Below are 23,389 nucleotides of genomic sequence, written 5' to 3'. Positions count from 1 at the left end.
ATAACAATCGCCTTTACGTTTTAAAAACACTCTATTTTTCACAAGGACCTTTGCATCTTCTGTATAGTTAATAAAACGGAGTGTTTTGTAATGTAATACAACGTATAACACAAAACAGTAAATAATCTTTAATCACAAATGTTCAGAGAATTATAGCCTTGGCCTACAGCAGGTAAACTAGAAAAGCAAGATAATCTTTAGCTTTCTATAAGGCATGTGTCTGACTTCCTCTTTCTCCTCTTCTTCTTTCTCCTTCTCTCTTTCTTCCTCTCCTCCATTTTTGTTTTAAGTAGCACTAGATTTACCTCCACATTTATAGTTGACTTAGAAAAAAAAAAAAAACCATTGTCGTCAAGTCAATTCCAACTCATAGTGACGCTATAGGACAGAATAGAACTGCCTCATAGGGTTTCCAGGAGCGGCTGGTGGGTTCAAACTGCTGACCTTTTGGCTAGCAGCCATAGCTCTTAACCACTGCACGACCAGGGCTCCTATGGTTGGCTTAGGCTAACATTAAAACTACTTTGCATTCTCTGAGAGTGCATGAAGAAGTAACGGGAAGAGATGCTAGAGGACAGGAAGAAGCCAACCCCCGTTTAAAATTTTATAAGGACGCACTTTGGATCATAGAGTATTAGCTCCTACAGTTAAAAGTGTGGCATAGCCATTCATTCATTTCATTATGTGTTCTATTTTGCTTGACACTTTTAATTTGAAAAAACCTCCAAGGGTATCTGATTTTCCTCCTGCTTTCCTCCCCAACCCACTTAAAAAGCATTTAGGGGGGATAAGCTATGTAAATAATACAGAAACTAAAATTGAGCTTCAAATAGTCTGGAGGAGCAAAGGAACCCCTCCCCCCGCCACAAAAAAAAGGAAATGGGTACAGGCTGGTCCGGCCAGGGGAGCAAGTGGTGATGAAGAGCCCATATCAGCAACTATGCGCATGCTTGTCTTGAGGTGGCATAAAAAATATTTTTAAACTTGCCGACTGTTAGGTGCACATTGTAAATGTTAGGAAAGAAGTTTGATAATTGTTTATTAAAAGTGATTTAGCAAAATAAAAGATTTGTGTAAATGCTGTACTATCAAGTGCAGTCTAAAAGATTTTATTTTACTTTTTACAGTAATTATACAACAGGCTTCATTTTAAATGCAATACCCTATCCCGTTGCCGTCGAGTCGATTCCGACTCATAGCAACCCTATAGGACAGGGTAGAACTGCCCCATACGGTTTCCGAGGAGCGCCTGGTGGATTCGAACTGCTGACCTTTTGGTTAGCAGCCGTAGCTCTTAACCACTATGCTACCAGGGTTTCCAACAATACCCAAATAAACCCCAAAATTAATTTATTGTATCCAAGGCAAGGTGATTTTAAATGATTTCCCACTTAACATTCCATTTATATTTACACCAGAAACATTACCGTTTTGATGAAGATAATTCTGGCACTGTTCTATGAAAGCTGCATCAAACTTTCTGATTTTTCATTCCATTCACTTCTGTAGCCTCGGTCATACCTAATATGGTATCAGAAAGGTTTGACAAACTTCATAGTGTTTTTTGTTTTCCACTGTAGCTTTATAAAGTCTTAGTTCCATCAGGAATTTTTAGCCATTGTTAAGTTATCATCACTAACTAGTCCATCTATAAAAGGGTCTTTGGGGAGTAACAAAGAAAATTTATGATGAATTCTTGCCACAAGGAAACATCCAAACATTCCTGCAGCTGGACTCCTGGTTAACCAGTTTATAAAAATGGTTATATGTAGGTGGGAAACAACCTCAAAAACAGTGTTTACAAAAGTCACCAAGTTCAGATTTACTTCCAGACATCTGATACTACTAGCATTCCCTCTCCCACAATGTTACAAAAGTTACATGTTTTAAATTGGGACAGCCAGCTGCAGAACATTAAGTTTGTTTCCGAAGTGTCCAATTTAATTCACAAAAGTATATTGAGCCATGGTCCTCCCATTTGTTGTGCTTAAACAGCCATTCAGGTCAAGGAGTTTATTCTACAATCTCAGACAACGGCATAAGGGATATAGAGGTAGTATTTGTTTTAGCTTTCATGCAAGGATCTCAGAGCATTTTCAGGTGTTGTTTCCTCCTCTAACAAGCCTGAGTGCTAGATAACTCGTGCAAGGTAACAGTGATAATGTCTGAAACAGTCCATGTGCTATGGTAGAAAAAAGAGCTGTAGAAATTATGGTTAAAAGAAAGAAAAATGAAGAGGAAAAATTAATCTATCACTAAGAAGAAAGACACACTGGTATTACCAGTTTTATCTCTATCGATCCTTGTGATCTGTAGATACTGTCATAACTAGAGTCAAACTAGCCTTTAGATGTGGAATCAACCTGCAAGTCAAGAATCCTAAGTTCCTGATCCTCTTATTTTTACCATTCATTAACTTGTTGAATAATTAGGGCTTGGGGGTTTCAGTTGTAATTGTTGTTGAGGAAGAGTTGTTGGTTATTTGTTTTTAACTTTTTGCTGGAGTATAATACACATATAGAAAAGTACACATATCATAAGTATACAGCTCAATTTTCAGGAATTGAATACTCATGTAAGAAACACCCAGATCATGATCCGGGCCATTGCAGGCACCCCAGAAGCCACCCTCATGCCTATTCCAGTCACTTAAACCATATCCTCACTGCAGGAATAACCACTGTTTTCGCTTCGAAAAGTACAGATTAGTTAGCTTTGTTTTTGTAGTTTATATAAGAAGAATCGTAGTACACACTCTTCTGTCTGACTTCTTTTACTGGATATTATGTTTGTAAAATGTATTCATATTACTGTATGTGACTGTAGACTGTTCATTCTCATTGTTGTCTATTATTCCACTGTGTGACTAGACCACAATTATCTAGCCATTCTACTATTTATGGATATTTGGGTCTTTCCAGGTTTTGATTACTGTGTCTAGTGTTGCAGTGAACATTCTAGTATGTGTCTTTTGGCATTTCTGTTGGGTACATACTTAGAGGTTGAATTGTTGGTTCTTCATATATGTATACATTTAGCTTTGGTAGATAGAGCCAAATAATTTTCCAAACTGGTTGTACCTACCTAATGTTTTTGAAAGTGAAAAATAGGAAACAAAGCCAGACTATTTCTCATTTTATAGTAATGATTATGAAACTGATCAATACAAGTGTTTCAGGTACCTCAGAGGCACATACTTGAGAAGTAAAGCATAGTCTTGGAATCTCCTCCAAGGGTACATGAGCTCAGAAAGTAAGTTTTCTGTCTAACTTCCAAGTTATACATACAGTAAAGACCTACAGTTGTATACCAAATAAATCTTAGTCACCTCTGCAGGTCATTCTTACCCTAATTAGAAGATTCAAACTGGGTAGTTAAAGTATGGTTTTTAACTTTAGACCCACTGCTGTCGAGTCAATTCCAACTCATAGCGACCCTATAGGACAGAGTAGAACTGCACCATAGAGTTTCCAAGGAGCACCTGGTGGATTTGAACTGCCAGCCTCTTGGTTAGCAGCTGTAGCACTTAACCACTACGCAACCAGGGCTTCCTTTAACCTAATATAGAAGGTATTACCTGCAATTATAGTCAGAACTGATATTTTAACTTCAATTTCATAGGCTTAGAATTTATTCTGTGTGCAGTGCCCACTTAGAATCTAAAATGTAACAGTAGAACCCAATTTTCTGCCTCATTTCCAAAGTTTAAAGTGTTTCACATGACCCGTTCATGTTTTTCAATGAGTTTTTTTACAGTGTAGTCTCACAGGTGTGTCACTAGGTTTTGTCATTTTGCCATTACTTAGAACTCATAAGCAAGAACTTTCTGTACTGTTATCTGACTCACTATGTTGTATCTCCATTTGCTGTATAATATATGCTAATATTTATTCCCAGAAATGAACTCCTTGTGGAAGTGCAAGCCACATCCATGATGACATCCAACAAGTTATATCTTCTCGTGACCTTGTTGACTTCTAAAGCTTATGGTTTACTTTTTCTAACTGCTCAAAGCCAGTCTTTCTATGTGCTGGCTTTAGTTAGAGACAAAAAAGGCAGGGTGAAAAAAGCCTACTGGCAAACATCTATCTTATGCTTGATGGAGTCTCTAGGTGAGTGTGTGGAAGATGTGAAAACAACATGGATGTGCGTGTATGTACCCATGTGCAGCTGCCTAGATCTCCTTTCAGATTCATATGCTGCCAGGCAGCATTAAGTTTAAGTAATCAGAATCTGAGGGTTTATATCATCCGAAAATTAATGTATCTATCACTTCAAAGATATCCTGGGATCCTACCATAAATTGGTATGTCGGAGTGTTCTCTATATAGCATTGATGAAACTTGCCATCAATTCACATCATTCTAAACAATATATGAAGTTTTTAATTTGACTCAGATGATTTCTCTGGACCACCCTATTAGTCACACATATTTAAACATAGGAATGCACGTTATCTTAAAAACTGATAAATTTTAGAGTAATATTTTAAGATGGTGCAAATGCTCAGTTATATTTTAGTATTTATCCCTACATATGATTCTTCAATAAAATTTTTAAATTAAGTCAAAGATAACTAGGCCTAAAGAAAATTAGAACCAGAAGAAACAACCAAGCATAGAGACAGATATACAGACTTGAGAGACTGGAATTATGAGACACAGACCATGTAACAGGCTATCACTATGTTTAAAGAGCTTAAAGACGAGCTTAAAATGTCTTCAAGTAAAAAAGAAAGATGCTATGAAAAGTAACCTAGCAAATAACAAAACATTGCTGAGATAAATTTTAGAAGACCTAAATAAATGGAGAGAGATACTGTTTTCATGAATTAAAAGACTCAGTGTTATTAAGATACCAGTTTCAAATTTAACAACCTGTACATTTAAATCCCAATCAAAATGCATACAACGTTATTTTGTAGGTATTTACAAGATAATTCTACAATGTGTATGGAAATTCACAGGACCTAGCAGCCAAAACAGAAGCCCTGGTGGCACAGTGGTTAAGTGCTTGGCTGCTAACCAGAAGGTCGGCAGTTCGAATCCACCACCTGCTCTGCTGGGTAAAGATGTGGCAGTATGCTTCCTTAAAGATTTACAGCCTTGGAAACCCTATGGGGCAGTTCTGTTCTGTCCTACGGGGTCACTGTGAGTTGGAATTGACTCAACAGCAGTAGGTTTTGTTTGGGTTTAGCAGCCAAAACAATTCTGAAAAAGACAAAGTTGAGAAACTTATACCACCTCAATTCGAGACTTACCATAAAGCTACAGTAATCAATGCAGTGTGGTACTGGCAAAAGAACAGACTATGGATCAAAGGGACAGAATAGAAAATCCTGAAATAGACCCATACATGTATGGTTATTTGATTTTCGGCAGATGCTAAGGCAGTTCCATGGAAGAAACGGTTGTCTTTTCAACCAGCTGTGTTGGAAGAATTGGATATTCATTTAAAATAAACTTGACCTTTACGTCACATCATATGCAAAAATTAAGTTAAAATGGATCATAGACCTAAACATAGGAGCTAATGCTGTAAAGCTTCTAGAGGAAAAAATAGAAGAAAATCTTGGTGACATTAAGCTACACACACATTTGTTAGGACACAAAAAACATAAACCGTAAAAGAAAACCTGGGAAATTGTACTTCATCAAGATTCAAAACCTTTGTTCATCAAAAGATAGTGTTAAGACAACAGGCACATAGACCAGTGGAACAGAATTGAGAACCCAGACATAAATCCATTCACATATGAGCAGCTCATATTTGACAAAGACCCAGTGTCAGTTAATTGGGGAAAAGATAGTCTTTTTAACAAGTGGTGCTGGCATAACTGGATATCCACTTGCAAAAAAATGAAACAGGACCCATACCTCACACCGTGCACAAAAACTAACTCCAAGTGGATCAGAGACCTAAACATGAAGACTAAAATGATAAAGATCATGGAAGAAAAAATAGGGACAACATTAGGAGCCCTAATACAAGGCATAAACAGAATACAAAACATTACCAAAAATGACGAAGAGAAACCAGATAACTGGGAGCTCCTAAAAATCAAACACCTATGCTCATCTAAAGACTTCACCAAAAGAGTAAAAAGAACACCTACAGACTGGGAAAGAATTTTCTGCTATGACATCTCCGACCAGCACTTGATCTCTAAAGTCTATATGATTCTGTTAAAACTCAACCACAGAAAGACAAACAACCCAATCAAGAAGTGGGCAAAGGATATGAACACGCACTTCACTAAAGAAGATATTCAGGCAGCTAACAGATACATGAGAAAATGCTCTCGATCATTAGCCATTAGAGAAATGCAAATTAACACTACGATGAGATTCCATCTCACTCCAACAAGTCTGTCATTAATCCAAAAAACACAAAATAATAAATGTTGGAGAGGCTGCGGAGAGATTGGAACTCTTATACACTGCTGGTGGGAATGTAAAATGGTACAACCACTTTGGAAATCTATCTGGCGTTTTCTTAAAAAGTTAGAAATAGAACTACCATACAACCCAGAAATCCCACTCCTCGGGATATACCCTAGAGAAATAAGAGCCTTTACATGAACAGATATATGCACACCCATGTTTATTGCAGCTTTGTTTACAATAGCAAAAAGCTGGAAGCAGCCAAGGTGTCCATCAACGGATGAATGGTTAAATAAATTCTGGGATATTCACACAATGGAATACTACGCATCGATAAAGAACAGTGATAAATCTGTGAAACATTTCATGACATGGAGGAACCTGGAAGGCATTATGCTGAGTGAAATTAGTCAGAGGCAAAAGGACAAATATTGTATAAGACCATTATTATAAGATCTTGAGAAATAGTATAAACTGAGAAGAACACATACTTTTGTGGTTATGAGCGGGGGAGGGAGGGAAGGTGGGAGAGGGTTATTTACAGATTAGTTAGTAGATAAGAACTACTTTAGGTAAAGGGAAGGACAATACTCAATACATGGAAGGTCAGCTCAACTGGACTGGACCAAACGCAAAGAAGTTTCAGGGATAAACTGAATGCTTCAAAGGTCAGTGGAGCAAGGGCGGTGGTTTGGGGACTATGGCTTAAGGGGACTTCTAAGTCAATTGGCAAAATAATTCTATTATGAAAACGTTCTGCATCCCACTTTGAAATGTGGCGTCTGGGGTCTTAAATGCTAACAAGTGGCCATCTAAGATGCATCAGTTGGTCTCAACCCACCTAGATCAAAGGAGAATGAAGAACACCAAGGTCACACGATAACTATGAGCCCAAGAGACAGAAAGAGCCACAGGCACCAGAGACTTACATCATCCTGAGACCAGAAGAACTGGATGGTGTCCGGTCACAACCGATGACTGCCCTGACAGGGAACACAACAGAGAACCCCTGAGGGAGCAGGAGAACAGTGGGATGCAGACCCCAAATTCTCATAAAAAGACCATACTTAATGGTCTGACTGAGACTAGAAGAATCCCGGCGGTCATGGTCCCCAAACCTTCTCTTGGCCCAGGACAGGAACCATTCCTGAAGACAACTCATCAGACATGGAAGGGACTGGAGAATGGGTTGGAGAGAGATGCTGATGAAGAGTGAGCTACTTGTATTGGGTGGACACTTGAGACTGTGTTGGCATCTCCTGTCTGGAGGGAAGATAGGAGGGTAGAGAGGGTTAGAAACTGGCAAAATCGTCATAAAAGGAGAGACTGGAAGAAGGGAGCAGGCTGACTCATTGGGGGAGAGTAAGTGGGACTATGGAGTAAGGTGTATATAAGCTTATATGTGACAGACTGACTTGATTTGTAAACTTTCACTTAAAGCACAATAAAAATTATTAAAAAAAAAAAAGTGTTAAGAAAATGAAAATACAAGAGGCGGGGCCAAAACGGCAGAGTAGTCAGATGCTTTCGGTGGTCCCTCTTACAGCAAAGACCCAAAAAAAAACAAGCGAGTCTAATCTATGACAGTCTAGGAGCCCTGAACATCAAAGGCAAAGTTGAGGAATAGGACTGAGCAGCAGGGGGAGGGAGAGATGGTTCAGAAGCAGTGAGGAGTTGCCAGAGCTGACCTAGTGGGAACAAGCACCATATAGGCCAGGATCAGCTGGCACCAGCAGTGAAGCAAGCAGTGGCATTTGGGATGTGTATTTCACATCAGGAGACACCAAGCAGCGGAGAGTCTACTCATGCCTCCAGAATCTATGGAAAGCAGCACTCAGTTGGCAAAAGATAAGCACTTGTGTCTAACCTAGTGTGCAGATCAAAAAAGATCCCTTTGGGAAAGACCTCTCTCCCACTTACCTGCCCCCTTCTTGCTCTACACTGGTTCCAAGCCAGCTTCAGAGATTGCCTCGTCCCCTGGGCTGGATGTAGGACCTGTCACATACCCTGAGCCATTCTCCTGGCCTTGCAGAGCAAACAGATTAACAAACCGGAAAAATAATCTGCCGGCTCCCCTAAGCCAGAACTCAGAGGAGAAACAGCTCCTTTGCCTAGGCACAGGCATAAGGGGTCCACAGACTTTGAATGCCTGTCACCCCTGCATAGACCTTTATGGGCTCATTTTAACAGCATAGGGCCTCATTAGCACAGTACAGCGGGTATATACCTGAAGTCTAACTTCAACTGTTTCAGCTATACGGTGGAGAGGTAGGTTCATGACAATTGACACTGCTCTGCCTATTAAGTAGGGTCCTCACCTATCCACATCCGGGGCCTGAGGACTGGGGGCTCCAACCATGGCACCTAACTACCTGCGACAGGGGTTCAAGAATAAGCAGTGCCTCCCAGTCCTTAGAGCCAACAGCTTGGGTGCCTATTGTCCAGCTGCAGAACCCACCCACCTGCGCACTCTAGGGAACAGGGGCACGCTTTCATCACAGACACTCAGGGGCAGTTGTTAGCCCCCTGTCTTGCTCAGTGCGTGACCCCCTACTGCAGCCAGATACCCGTGCCTACACTGATCATGCCTGCTTGTCTAGGACTGTAGGTGAGAGCCTGAACCACATACTTGGTGACTGACTACCTGGACACCTGAGCTGAATCCATACAAGAAAAGTAAATGGACTCCTGGGCTTATATACCTAGTAACACCTCTAACCACCTGGTGACAGGATGATAGAGCTTCGAAGCTTATTAGTTAAACTAGCTCATTTGAGGAGCCTATTTGGGCATATCAAAACAAAAAATAAGAAACTAGGACACAATAAGAAAACAAATAAATACAATAACTTATTGATGGCTCAGAGACAACAGTCAATATCAAATCACATACAGAGACAGACCATGATGGCTTTAGCAAGCTCCCAAAACAATCAAGAAATCTTCCAGATGAATTACCAGAGGTAGAATACAGATTAATATACAGAAATCTTCAAGAGATCAGGAAGGAGATCAGACAAAATGCAAAACAAAGCCAAGCAGCACACACACAAAGCAATAGAGGAACTTAAGAAGATCAGAAAAGAGCATAATGACAAATTTAATAGGCTGCAAGAATCCATAGACAGACAGCAAACAGACACCCAGAAGATTAACAAGAAAATTTCAGAATTAGACAATTCAATAGAAAGTCATAGGAACAGAACTGAGGAACTGGAAGTCAGAATTAGTAAGATTGAAGATAAACCACTTGATGCCAACATATTTGAGGAAAAATCAGATAAAAGAATTTTTAAAAATGAAGAAACCCCAAGAATTATGTGGGACTCTATCAAGAGGAATGATCTATGAGTGAATGGAGTACCAGAATGGGGGGGGGCAGGGAGGGGAGGAATAACAGAAAATACAGAGAGAATTATTGAAGATTGTTGGCAGAAAACTTCCCTGATATCATGAAAAATGAGAAGATATCTATCCTAGATGCTCATAAAAGTCTGCACAAGGTAGTTTCCAAAAGAAAGTCACCAAGACGTATTATAATCAAACTTGCCAAAACCAGAGATAAAGATAGAATTTTAAGAGTGGCTAGGGATAAACAAAAAGTCACTTAACAAAGGACAGTCAATAAGAAGACTAAGCTAAGATTACTCAGCAGAAACCATGCAGACAAGAAGGCAATAGGATGACATATATAAAGCCTTGAAGGAAAAAAATTGCCAGCCAAGAATTGTATATCCAGCAAAACTCTCTCTCAAATATGATGGCAAAATTAGGACATTTCCAGATAAATAGAAGTTTAGGGAATTTCCAAAACAAAGCCATTATTACAAGAAATACTAAAGGGAGTCCTCTGGTTAGAAGATCAGTCACATCAGATAACAACCCAAGACTAGAACACAGGACAGAGCAACTGGATATCAACCCAGATAGGGAACTCACAAAAATAGATCAAAGCTAAAATGCTCAAAACAGGGAAACAGAGACATCATTATATGACAATATTAAAACAAACAAACAAAAAAAAAGACTGAAAAAATGTAGTCATAGATCTATCATATGGAGAGAAAGTCAAGGCAATATAAAGAAATAAAAGATTGCATTAAACTTAGAACAATAGCAGTAAATATTAAGGGCACCACAAAGGAAACTAACAGTTCTATACATCAAAATAAGAAAAAATACAGACTCAGCTAATACAAAATCTACAGCAATAAAAAAGAGGAAAAGAAAATACATAAAGAAAAACGACAGTGCAGAAAATTAAGTGGAACAAAGAAACTGTCAACACAAGAAAAAAGACATCAAAATGACAGCACTAAAATCATACCTATCCATAATTATGCTGAATGTAAATGCACCAATAAAGAGACAGAGAGTGGATTAAAAAAAAACACAATCCATCTATATGCTGCCTGCAAGACACACAGCTTAGACTTAAAGACACAAACTAAAACTCAAAGGATGAAAAAATATATATCAAGCAAACAACAATCAAAAAAGAGCAGGAGTGGCAATATTAATGTCTGACAAAATAGACTTTAAAGTAAAATCCTTCACAAAGGAAAGGAAAGGACACTATATGATGATTAAAGGATCCATACACCAGGAAGACATAACCATAATAAAAATTTATGCACCCGAACAACTGGGCTCCAAAATACATAAAACAAACTCTAATAGCCTTGGAAAGAGAGATACACATCTCTACAATAATAGCAGGAGACTTCACCACTTTCAGTCAAGGGGAGAAAGAAGCTCAATGAAGACACAGACCATCTAAATGCCACAATCAACCATCTTGACCTCATAGACATACACAGAACACTCTACCCAACAGCAGCCAAGTATACTTTCTTTTCCAATGCACATGCAACATTCTCCAGAATAGACCACATATTAGGTCATAAAGCAAGCCTTAACATAATCCAAAACATTGAAATATTAACTAAGTATCTTTTCTGACCATAAAGCCATAAAAGTAGAAATCAATAACAGAAAAAGCAAGGGAAAAAAATCAGACACATGGAAACTGAAAACACCTTCCTCAAAAACTACTGCGTTATAGAAGAAATTAAGGGCAGAATAAATAAATTCATAGAATCAAATAAGAATGAAAACACATCCTATCAGAACCTTTGGGACACAGCAAATGCAGTGTACAGAGGTCAATTTATAGCAATAAATGGGCACATCCAAAAAGAAAAAAGGGCCAAAATCAAAGCATTAACCCTACAACTCAAACAAATAGAGCAGCAAAAGAAGCCCTCAGACACCAGAAGATAGCAGATAATAAAAACAAGAGCAGAATTAAATGAAATATAGAGACTAGAAAAACAATTGAAAGAGTTAACCAGACCAAAAGTTGGTTCTTTGAAAAGATTAACAAAATTGATAAACCCTTGGCCAAATTGACAAACCAAAAACAGAAGAGGAAGCAAATAACCCAAATAAGAAATAATATGGGCGATATCACAACAGACCCAACTGAAATTAAAAGAATCATATCAGATTACTATGAAAATTGTACTCTAACTAATTTGAAAACCTAGAGGAAATAGACAAATTTCTAGAAACATACTACCCACCTAAACTAACACAAACAGAGGTAGAACAACTAAACAAACCTATAACAAAAGAAGAGATTGAGAAGGTAATAATAAAATAAATAAATAAATAAATAAAAAACCCAACAAAAAAAAAAGGCCCTGGCCCTGGTGGCTTCACTAGAGAATTCTACCAAACTGTCAGAGAAGAGTTAGCACTACTACTACTAAAGGTATTTCAGAGCATAGAAAAGGATGGAATACTTCCAAACTCATTCTATGAAGCCAGCATAACCCTGATACAAAGACACCACAAAAAAAGGAAAATTACAGGTCATTATCCCTCATGAACATAGATGCAAAATCCTCAACAAAATTCTAGCCAATAGAATTCAACCACATATCAAATAAATAATTTCCATCACCAAGTGGGATTCATACCAGATATCCAGGGATGGTTCAACATCAGGAAGACAATGTAATCCATCACATAAATAAAACAAAAGACAAGAACCACATGATCTTATCAGTTGATGCAGAAAAGGCATTTGACAAAGGCCAACACCCATTCATAATAAAAACTCTGAGCAAAATAGGAATAGAAAGGAAACTCCTCAATATAATAAAGGAAATTTATACAAAGCCAACAGCCAACATCGTCCTAAATGGAGAGATTCTGAAAACATTCCGCTTGAGAATGGGAACCAGACAAGGATGCCCTTTATTACCACTCTTATTCAACATTGTGCTGGAGGTCCTAGCCAGAGTGATTAGGCTAGGAAAAGAAATAAAGGGCATCCAAATTGATAAGGAAGAAGTAAAAGTATCTCTATTTGCAGATGATATGATCTTATACAAGAAAACCCTAAAGAATCCACAAAACTACTGGAACTAATAGAAGAGTTCAGCAGATTATCAGGATACAAGATAAACATGCAAAAATCAGTTGGATTTCTCTACACCAACAAAGAGAATGTCGAAGAGAAAATCACGAAATCAATACCATTTGCAATAGCCCCCAAGAAGATAAAATACTTAGGAATAAATCTCACCAGAAACCTGAAAGACCTATACAAAGAAAATTATGAGACACTACTCCAAGAAACCAAAAGAGACCTACATTAAGTGGAAAAACATACCTCGTTCACAGATAAGAAGACTCAACATTGTGAAAATGTCTATTCTACTCAAAGCGATCTATACATAAAATGCAATCCCCATCCAAATTCCAATGGCATTTTTTAATGAGATGGAGAAACAAATCACCAACTTCATATGGAAAGGAAAGAAGCCCTGGTAAGTAAAGCATTACTGAAGAAGAACAAAGTAGGAGGCCTCACACTACCTGATTTTAGAACCTATTATACCATGGTGGTGTAGTGGTTAAGTGCTACCACTGCTAACCAAAGGGCCGGCAGTTCAAATCCGCCAGGCGCTTCTTGGAAACTCTATGGGGCAGTTCTACTCTGTCCTATAGGGTCGCTATAAGTCGGCATCAACTCGATGGCACTGGGTTTGGTTTGTTTGTTTTTTTTATACAGCCATGGTAGTCAAAACAGCCTGGTACTGGTACAACAACAGATACACAGACCAATGGGACAGAATTGAGGTTCCGGATGTAAATTCATCCACCTGTGAACAGCTGATATTTGACAAAGGCCCAATAGTCCATTAAATGGGGAAAAGACAGTCTCTAAGAAATGGTGCGGGCGTAACTGGATATCCATCTGCAAAAAAAACGAAACAAGACCCATACCTCCCACCATGCACAAAAACTAACTCAAAATGGATCAAAGACCTAAATATAAAATCTAAGATGATAAAGATCATGGAAGAAAAAATAGGGACAATGCTAGGAGCCTTAATACATGGCATAAACAGAATATAAAACATAACTAACAATGGACAAACACCAGAAGAGAAACTAGATAACTGGGAGCTGCTAAAAGTGAAACACTTATGCTCATCCAAAGACTTCACCAAAAGAGTAAAAAGATTACCTACAGACTGGGAAAAAATTTTTGGCTACGACATGTCTAGTCAGCATCTAATCCCTAAAATCCACAAGATACTGCAAAACCTCAACAACAAAAAGACAACTCAGTTATAGAATGGGCAAAGAATATGAAGAGGCACTTCACCAAAGACATTCAGGTGGCTAACAGATACATGAGGAAATGCTTATGATCATTAGCCATTAGAGAAATGCAAATCAAAACTACAACGAGATACCATCTCACCCCAACAAGGCTAGCATTAATCCAAAAAACCCAAAATAATAAATGTTGGAGAGGTTGTGGAGAGACTGGAACAGTTATACACTACCGGTGGAAATGTAAAATGGTATGGCCACTTTGGAAATCACTTTGATGTTTCCTTAAAAAGCTAGAAATAGAACTACCGTATGATCCAGCAATCCCACTTCTTGGAATATATCCTAGAGAAATAAGAGCCCTCACACAAATAGATATGTGCACACCCGTGTTCATTGCAGCACTGTTTACAATGGCAAAAAGGTGGAAGCAACCTAGGTGCCCATAACAGATGAATGGATAAACAAATGATATATTCACACAATGGAATACTATGCAGCAATAAAGAACAATGATGAATACATGAAACATCTCATAACGTGGATGAATCTGGAAGGCATTATGCTGAGTGAAATTAGTCAGTTGCAAAAGGACAAATATTGTATGAGATCACTATTATAAGTACTCAAGAAAAGGTTTAAACACAGAAGAAAATATTCTTTGATGGTTACGAGGGTGGGGTCGGAGGGAGACGGGTATTCACTAACTAGATGATAGACAATAATTATTTTAGCTGAAGAGAAGGACAACACACAATACAGGGGAATTAGCACAACTGGACTGAACCAAAACCTAAGTCGTTTTCCTGAATATAACCAAACACTTTAAGGGATAGAGTAGCAGGGGCAGAGATCTGGGGACCATGGTTTCAAGGGACATCTAGATCAATTGGCGTAACAATGTGTATTAAGAAAACATTTTGCATCCCACTTTGGTGAGTGGCATCTGGGTTCTTAAAAGCTAGCAAGCGCCCATCCAAGATGTATCAGTTGGTCCCAACTCATCTGGAGCAAAGGAGAATGAAGAACACTAAAGACACAAGGAAAATATGAGCCCAAGAGACAGAAAGGGCCACATAAGCCAGAGACTCCATCAGCCTGAGACCAGAAGAACTAGATGGTGCCCGGCTACAACTAAAGACTTGCCTGACAGGGAACACAACAGAGAGTCCCTCATGGAGCAGGAGAAAGGATGGGTGCAGAACTCAAATTCTAGTAAAAAGACCAGACTTAATGATCTGATTGAGACTGGAAGGACCCTAGAGGACATGGCCCCGGACTTTCTGTTATCCCAAAACTAAAAGCATTCCCAAAGCCAACTCTTCAGACAAAGATGAGACTGGACTATAAGATGTAAAATGATTCTGGTGAGGTGTATGCTTCTTAGCTCAAGCAGACACATAAGACTAAGTGGGCAGCTCCTATCCAGAGGCGAGATAAGAAGGCAGAGGGGGACAAAAGCTGGTTGAATGGACACGGGAAATACAGGGTAGAAAGGAGTGTGTTGTCACACTAGAGGGAGAGCAGCTAGGGCCACATAACAATATATTAAGTTTTTGTGTGAGAAATTGAATTGAATTGTAAACTTAAAGCACAATTAGGAAAAAAGGAAAATTTTTAAAAATAAAAATACAAGCTGTGGACTGGGGAAAAATACTTACAAAACGTGCTAGAATATATAAAGAACTATACCACTCAATATCAAAAAGGCAAAAAGCACATTGAACATATACTTCACAAAATGTGATATCTGAATGGTAAATTAGCACTTGAAAAGATTTTCAACATTATAGTCTTCAGGGAAATGCAAATTAAGACTATAATGAGACTACTGCTGCATACCCATTTGAATGGCTAAAATTTAAAAGTCTGACAATACTGTCGAGTGTTGCTGAGGATATGGGGCAATTGGAACTTTCATACATTGCTGGTTTGGCAGTTTCTTATAAAATTAAACATATATATAACCCAGGAAACCCACTCCTAGATATTTACTCAAGAGAAATGAAAACATAATGACCAAGACATATACTCAAATGCTCATCAACTGTTGCATGGATAAATAAATCAGGTATATCTATACAGTGGAATATTACTCTGCAATAAAAAGGAAATCCTACTGATACATCTAACAGCATGGATGTATTTTTTTTTAAGTCTTTATAAGAAGGGAAAGAAGCCACGCATGAAAGATTGATTGTATGATTCCATTTAAATGAAGTTATTAAAAACATAAAACTTCAGAGGCGGAAAGTAGATCACTCAAAAAAAAAAAAAAAAAAACCTGTTCCCGTCAAGTCAATTCCGACTCATCGCGACCCTATAGGACAGAGTAGAACTGCCCCATAGAGTTTCCAAGGAGCGCCTGGTGAATTCGAACTGTTGACCTTTTGGTTAGCAGCCATAGCTCTTAACCACTACACTACCAGGGTTTCCAGAAAGTAAATCAGGAGTTGCCAAATTCAGGAGAGGAGATTAACTGCAAAGGCACACAAGGAAACCTTTTGCAGTGATAGAAATACTCTGTATCTTAATTGTGGTGGTAGTTATATAACTTGATTAAAAAAAAAAAAACTGGATACATTTGTCAAAATATGTCAAACTATACCATTAAAGTTGGTCAATTTTATTTAAATTGTACCTCAATAAACCTGATTTAAAAAGTGGCCTAGCAAATTATAAAAATAACATCTAGAGTTTCCAAATCTAAAATACAATGGCCAAAATTAAGAAGACCATGAAATATTTCAATATTAGGTTAGTTATGGCTGAAGAGAGAATTAATGGACTGAAAGACATATCAGAAAGAAATGATCCAGAATGTAGCACCAACAGACAAAAAGTGGTAAGAGACATAAAGCACACAGCATTTGAGATGTTCTAATGTGTGTTTAATTGGAGAGAGAAACTCAGAGGTAAACAATACTTAAAGAGGTAATGGCTGAGATTTTTCAGGACTGATGAAAAATACCAATCCACAGGTTCAAGAAGCCCAGCTAAATCTTAAAGAGGATAAATAAACAGAAACCTGTGTCTAGAAACATCGTACTGACACCAGTCTTAAATACCGACATAGAAAAAAGACAGATTGCTTTGGAGAATCCCAGATAGCTGACTACTGAATGGAGTAGTGGAAGCCAGAATAATACTTTCAAAGTGCTGAAAGAAAAAATTCCCAACCTAGAATTCTGTACCCCACAAACATTTGTGAATGAGGGCGAAATAAAGACATTTTCAGACAAACAAAAATTAAGAGAGTTTGCCACCAGCATAATTGTAAGTAAAGGAAACCCTAAAGGACATACCTTGGGCAAAAGATAAATGATATTAGATTGAATGGCAGGTATGCAGAAAAGTATAAAAAAGCAAAGAAAGCGATAAATATGTGAGTGAATCTAAATAAATGTTGTCTGTATAAAATAATAGACACAGCAGTGGAAAGAAATGTCATGATAAAGCACTCAGTCTGAAACAAACGAGGGAAGGAAAGAAAGAAAATGAAACATAGAATGATGGCATAAATAAAAAAGCATAAAATGGTAAATTTAAACCCAGATATACTGGTAATGACATTAACTAGATGCTCTAGTTAGAAGATGAGGATTATCAGCCTAGATTTTTTAAAGATTTATCTATATCCTGTTTATAAGTGAGGCATCTAAAACATGAAGATACAAAAAGGTTGGAAAGAAAAGAATGGAGAAGGATATGTCATGCAAATAGTAAGCAAAAAACTAATATAACTATATCGACATCAGATAAATAGACCTCAAGGCAGAAAGCTTTACTACAGAGTCATTTTAAAATGATGAAAGTTTAATTCACCTGGACGGTAAAATGTTTCCAAATATATATGTACCTAGTAACATAGCCTAACAGTATATAAAGCAAAAAATCGAAAGACCTATAAGCAGGAATAGACAAAGCCACAATTATAGTGGGAGGTTTTAACATACTTCTGTGAGTAATTGATAGAATAAAAACTAAACCTGTTGCCATCGAGTCAATTCCAACTCATATCAGTAAAGTTACAGAAGATTTCAGCAGCATTATTAATGTTATACTCACTCAGGACCTGCAAAATATACATTCTTTGCAAGCTCACACGACATTTACAAAAACTGGACATACACTGAAAACTGAACCAATGTCATTGTATTTAAATTACAGATTATGTTCTGTGGCTACAGTGTAATTATACTAGAAATCAATAATCAAAATATAACTAGAAAAGATGCATATGTGTAAAGTTTAAGGAGCACCCTTTGAAATAGCAGATGCACTAAAGAAGAAATCATAAAATGAAAAGTTGAAAATATTTTTAAGTGAATGATAATAATACGTATCTGAATTGGTAAGCTAGAACAAAAGCAGTTCTTAGGGAAACATTATAAAGAAAGACCGAAAGCTAATGAGCCAAGTATCCATCCCGAGAAGCTAGAAAAATAAGAGTAAAAATAAATCCAAAGAACATAGAAGGGAGAATATAATTCACTGAGTTAAAATCAATGAATTAGAAAACAAACACAATATGGAAATGATAAATAAATCCTACAGACGGATATGGTGGCGTGGTGGTTAAGTGCTATGGCTGCTATCCAAAGGGTCAGCAGTTCAAATCCACCAGGCGCTCCTTGGAAACTCTACGGGGCAGTTCTACTCTGTCCTGTAGGGTCACTATGAGTCGGAATCGACTCAACAGTACTGGGTTTGGTTTTGGTTTGGTTTACAGACTGATAAAATTGATAAACCTCTGGTAAGACTGATTAAGAAAAAAAGATGCCACATGTAAACAGTATTAGTAATGAAAAAGGGGGGATATTGCTACAGATAGAGTTGACATTAAAAGACCAAGAGAAGCCTGAGGTGACATGACAGCTAAATGTAATGTAGTATCCTGGAGGGGATCTTGGAACAGAAAAAGTCATTACGTTAAAAACTAAGGAAATCTGAATACACTGTAGACTTCAGTTAATAATAATGTATCAGTATTGGTTCATTAATTGTCATAAATTAATTAATTGCACTATACTAATATGAGATGCTAATAATAGGGAAAGTTGGGTGAGTGATGTATGGGAAATCCCTGTACTATCATCTCAGTTTTTCTCTAAATTTAAAACTGTTCTAAAAACTAAAATGTTTTTTAAAAAATCAAGATATACCATTTTGAACCTGCTAAATTATAGTAAAACTGTTCAATAATATTTTTTTAATTAACTTTTATTGAGCTTCAAGTGAACGTTTACAAATCAAGTCAGACTGTCACATATAAGTTTATATACACCTTACTCCGTACTCCCACTTGCTCTCCCCCTAATGAGTCAGCCCTTCCAGTCTCTCCTTTCGTGACAATTTTGCCAGCTTCCAACTCTCTCTATCCTCCCATTCCCCCTCCAGACGGGAGATGCCAACACAGTCTCAAGTGTCCACCTGATATCATTAGCTCACTCTTCATCAGCATCTCTCTCCTACCCACTGTCCAGTCCTGTTTATGACTGCTGAGTTGTCTTCGGGAATGGTTCCTGTCCTGGGCCAACAGAAGGTTTGGGGACCATGACCGCCGGGATTCCTCTAGTCTCAGTCAGACCATTAAGTATGGTCTTTTTGTGAGAATTTGGGGTCTGCATCCCACTGATCTCCTGCTCCCTTAGGGGTTCTCTGTTGTGCTCCCTGTTAGGGCAGTCGTCGATTGTGGCCAGGCACCAACTAGTTCTTCTGGTCTCAGGATGATGTAAGTCTCTGGTTTATGTGGCCCTTTCTGTCTCTTGGGTTCTTAGTTATCGTGTGACCTTGGTGTTCTTCATTCTCCTTTGGTCCAGGTGGGTTGAGACCAATTGATGAATCTTAGATGGCCGCTTGTTAGCATTTAAGACCCCAGACGCCACATTTCAAAGTGGGATGCAGAACGTTTTCATAATAGAATTATTTTGCCAATTGACTTAGAAGTCCCCTTAAGCCATAGTCCCCAAACCCCCGCCCTTGCTCCGCTGACCTTTGAAGTATTCAGTTTATCCCGGAAACTTCTTTGCTTTTGGTCCAGTCCAGTCCAGTTGAGCTGACCTTCCATGTATTGAGTATTGTCCTTCCCTTCACCGAAAGCAGTTCTTATCTACTAATTAATCCGTAAAAAACCCTCTCGCACCCTCCCTCCCTCCCTCCCCCACTCGTAACCACAAAAGTATGTGTTCTTCTCAGTTTATACTATTTCTCAAGATCTTATAATAGTGGTCTTATACAATATTTGTCCTTTTGCCTCTGACTAATTTCGCTCAGCATAATGCCTTCCAGGTTCGTCCATGTTATGAAATGTTTCACAGATTCGTCACTGTTCTTTATCGATGCGTAGTATTCCATTGTGTGAATATCCCACAATTTATTTACCCATTCATCCGTTGATGGACACCTTGGCTGCTTCCAGCTTTTTGCTATTGTAAACAGAGCTGCAATAAACATGGGCGTGCATATATCTGTTTGTGTGAAGGCTCTTATTTCTCTAGGGTATATCCCGAGGAGTGGGATTTCTGGGTTGTATGGTAGTTCTATTTCTAACTGTTTAAGATAACGCCAAATAGATTTCCAAAGTGATTGTACCATTTTACATTCCTACCAGCAGTGTATAAGAGTTCCAATCTCTCCGCAGCCTCTCCAACATTTATTATTTTGTGTTTTTTGGATTAATGCCAGACTTGTTGGAGTGAGATGGAATCTCATCGTAGTTTTAATTTGCATTTCTCTAATGGCTAATGATCGAGAGCATTTTCTCATGTATCTGTTAGCTGCCTGAATATCTTCTTTAGTGAAGTGTGTGTTCATATCCTTTGCCCACTTCTTGATTGGGTTGTTTGTCTTTTTGTGGTTGAGTTTTGACAGAATCATGTAGATTTTAGAGATCAGGCGCTGGTCGGAGATGTCATAGCTGAAAATTCTTTCCCAGTCTGTAGGTGTTCTTTTTACTCTTTTGGTGAAGTCTTTAGATGAGCATAGGTGTTTGATTTTTAGGAGCTCCCAGTTATCCAGTTTCTCTTCGTCATTTTTGGTAATGTTTTGTATTCAATAATATTTTTAATAATATTTAAATGCCCAAATGCTGGTGAAAATATGGTGAATCTGAATGATGCATTACATTGCTGATGACTAATGTAAATTGGTATAACCTTTTGGGGAAGAACCTGAACTTGTTTCACTGATCTACAGAAATAAGTATCCCAAGAAATCATTCCAAAAGATATGTATGTATATCTGTATAAATGTTCCGCTGCTCTTCATAAGGTTTTCACTGGCTAATTCTTTTTAGAAGTAGACTGCCGGGTCCTTCTTCGTTATTAACAACAACAAAAAAAAAGGAAATCATCTAAATATCTAGCTGTAAGGGACTCTTTAAATAAATTTTGGTACATTAACTCAATAAAACATTAGTTTTTAAATTGTATTCTGAAGATCACCACAAGTCTTCTAGATCCTTTCTGGAGATCCACAAAGTTAAACATATTTCCATAATAATAAAAAAAAAATACTATGGCATTATTTGTCTTTTCCACTTTCATTCTTGTGCAAGTAACAGTTTTCCAGAGGCTAAGTGACATGTAATATCACAACAGATCAAATACAAAAGCTCATATGAGAATTTAGTGGTCTCCTTTAAACCAGGTTTAAAGAGATTTGTGGAAATATACAACAGTGTCACTGTTCTCACCAAAAATTTTTGTTTTGGAAAGTACACACACAGTTATCGACATGATTCGGTTCCAAAGACCAGGTCATTATGCAAAAATCAGCATTATGTAAAAATGGAGGATGACCACATCAGATCACAAAATGGAGGATGATTGCATCATTATGTAACTGCCAAGTTACATTATTACATAACTGCCAAACCACTGAGAATCATGGCCCAGCCAAGTTGCCACATAACCTTAACCATCACAGCCAGCGTCACTCTTGCGTCACACCTCAGTGTTCGTTACTGCCAGACGTACATCACAAATTAGTCAGATAGTAGATTTTTTACTATTGTGATAAATACAAAATGTCAGATAATGAGGTAGTTGATAAGTGAAGAATAGTAGAAAAACATATTTTCCACAAAAATATGTTACTTGTGTTAGCATGTAATGGGTTATTATTGTTTTCAAATGAAATTAATGTTTTTATGGTTTTCTCATTTTTAATTTCTAATAAACATCAAGAAATATAATCCAGATAAACAAAAGCTCATTGGAATCTTCAGTAAATATTAAGAGTTTAAAAGATCCTAGAACTCAAAAAGCTTGAAAATCACCAAAATAAAATAATGGACAACTTTTTATGGTTACAATTACGAAGGCTTGTAACATGGGAAAATAATTTTGATATAAAAGAAACAGAATTTAGAATGGCCTAATCATTGACCGTAACCATGGGAAATTGTAAATGTCCTGGGGTAGTCTGGCACTGGTTTGTGCTTGTGGTCAAAGATTGAAAGGGGAGATAGAAAATGAATACAGTTGGTTTGTTAGGAATCTGGAACGGGGTGTTTGTTTATTTCCATTACTTTTGTAATAACCTATACTGTATAATAAAAACATTTTAATGCATTGCTTATGCAAGTATTATATAATTTAGTATAATTATTCATGCTGACATATTGAGAATAATAGAGTTCCTAAATCATTTAGATGTATCTTTTTTTTTTTTAGATATATTAATTATCTGGAAAGTTTTAAGGATATGTTTATATATTTATATTCGCTAAAGTTTGGGTTAGATTAATTAAGTTAGTTTGCATTCTAACAGCTGGAAGACGTTGTATGCCCCCAAACCAGAGGAAATCCAGCTGTAATGAGCAAATGGTTGCCTGAGTCTGTTCACGAAGTAGATGGTCAATGTTATAAATAAATTAAGAGCTGACTGTATTTATTTATTTGTTTTTACAAAGTTCTGTTAAAAACATATGATTTGTTTCTGTTTCTAGGAAATGACTATACCCTGGTGCTTAAGGAGAGCAGAACTTGTGTTTAAGTGTGTCAAAGGTGAGCATAGCCTTATATTTAATAACAAACTACCTATATTTCTTCCTCCCAAATATTGAAAGTGGAGCAACCTAGAAAAAAGAACACAAGGGTTATCCCTGTTATCTACTGCCTCACGTGACAAGTATTTCATAAAAGAGCTTCTTTACTTATCTTTTTCCAGTCACAAAATAAATCCCCAGCCCTCCTAGAATACAAGGATAGTTGAATGTTATTTATACTTTGCTTTGATTCTGGCTTACTCTCTGTTGCCTTTTTATTTTCTTAAGAAGAAGAAGGGGAAAAAAAGCCACGTATTTAGTTAACCTTTAATAACTTGTTTTGGCTTCACAGTATGGAGACCAAAAAGGACTTGAGAAA

At 37.4% G+C, this 23,389-nt stretch overlaps 1 protein-coding gene across 2 annotated transcripts in view; it reads left to right on the top strand.

Moving 5' to 3' along the window:
- The window catches only part of C4H12orf4 (chromosome 4 C12orf4 homolog), a 61,513-nt gene that overhangs the window by 36,209 nt on the left and 1,915 nt on the right, over window positions 1-23,389 (top strand). For both annotated transcript variants that reach the window (XM_049882245.1, XM_049882244.1), the window contains one exon: window positions 22,972-23,029. In XM_049882245.1, coding sequence (XP_049738202.1) covers window positions 22,972-23,029 — 58 coding nt within the window. The remainder of the gene's footprint in view (window positions 1-22,971; window positions 23,030-23,389) is intronic.

Source organism: Elephas maximus, chromosome 4 (genome assembly GCF_024166365.1).
Source record: "Elephas maximus indicus isolate mEleMax1 chromosome 4, mEleMax1 primary haplotype, whole genome shotgun sequence".
NCBI classification, from domain to species: Eukaryota; Metazoa; Chordata; class Mammalia; order Proboscidea; family Elephantidae; genus Elephas; species Elephas maximus.
The sequence above is the reverse complement of the archived record's forward strand: the minus strand, read 5'-3'. Positions and strand labels throughout refer to the sequence as shown.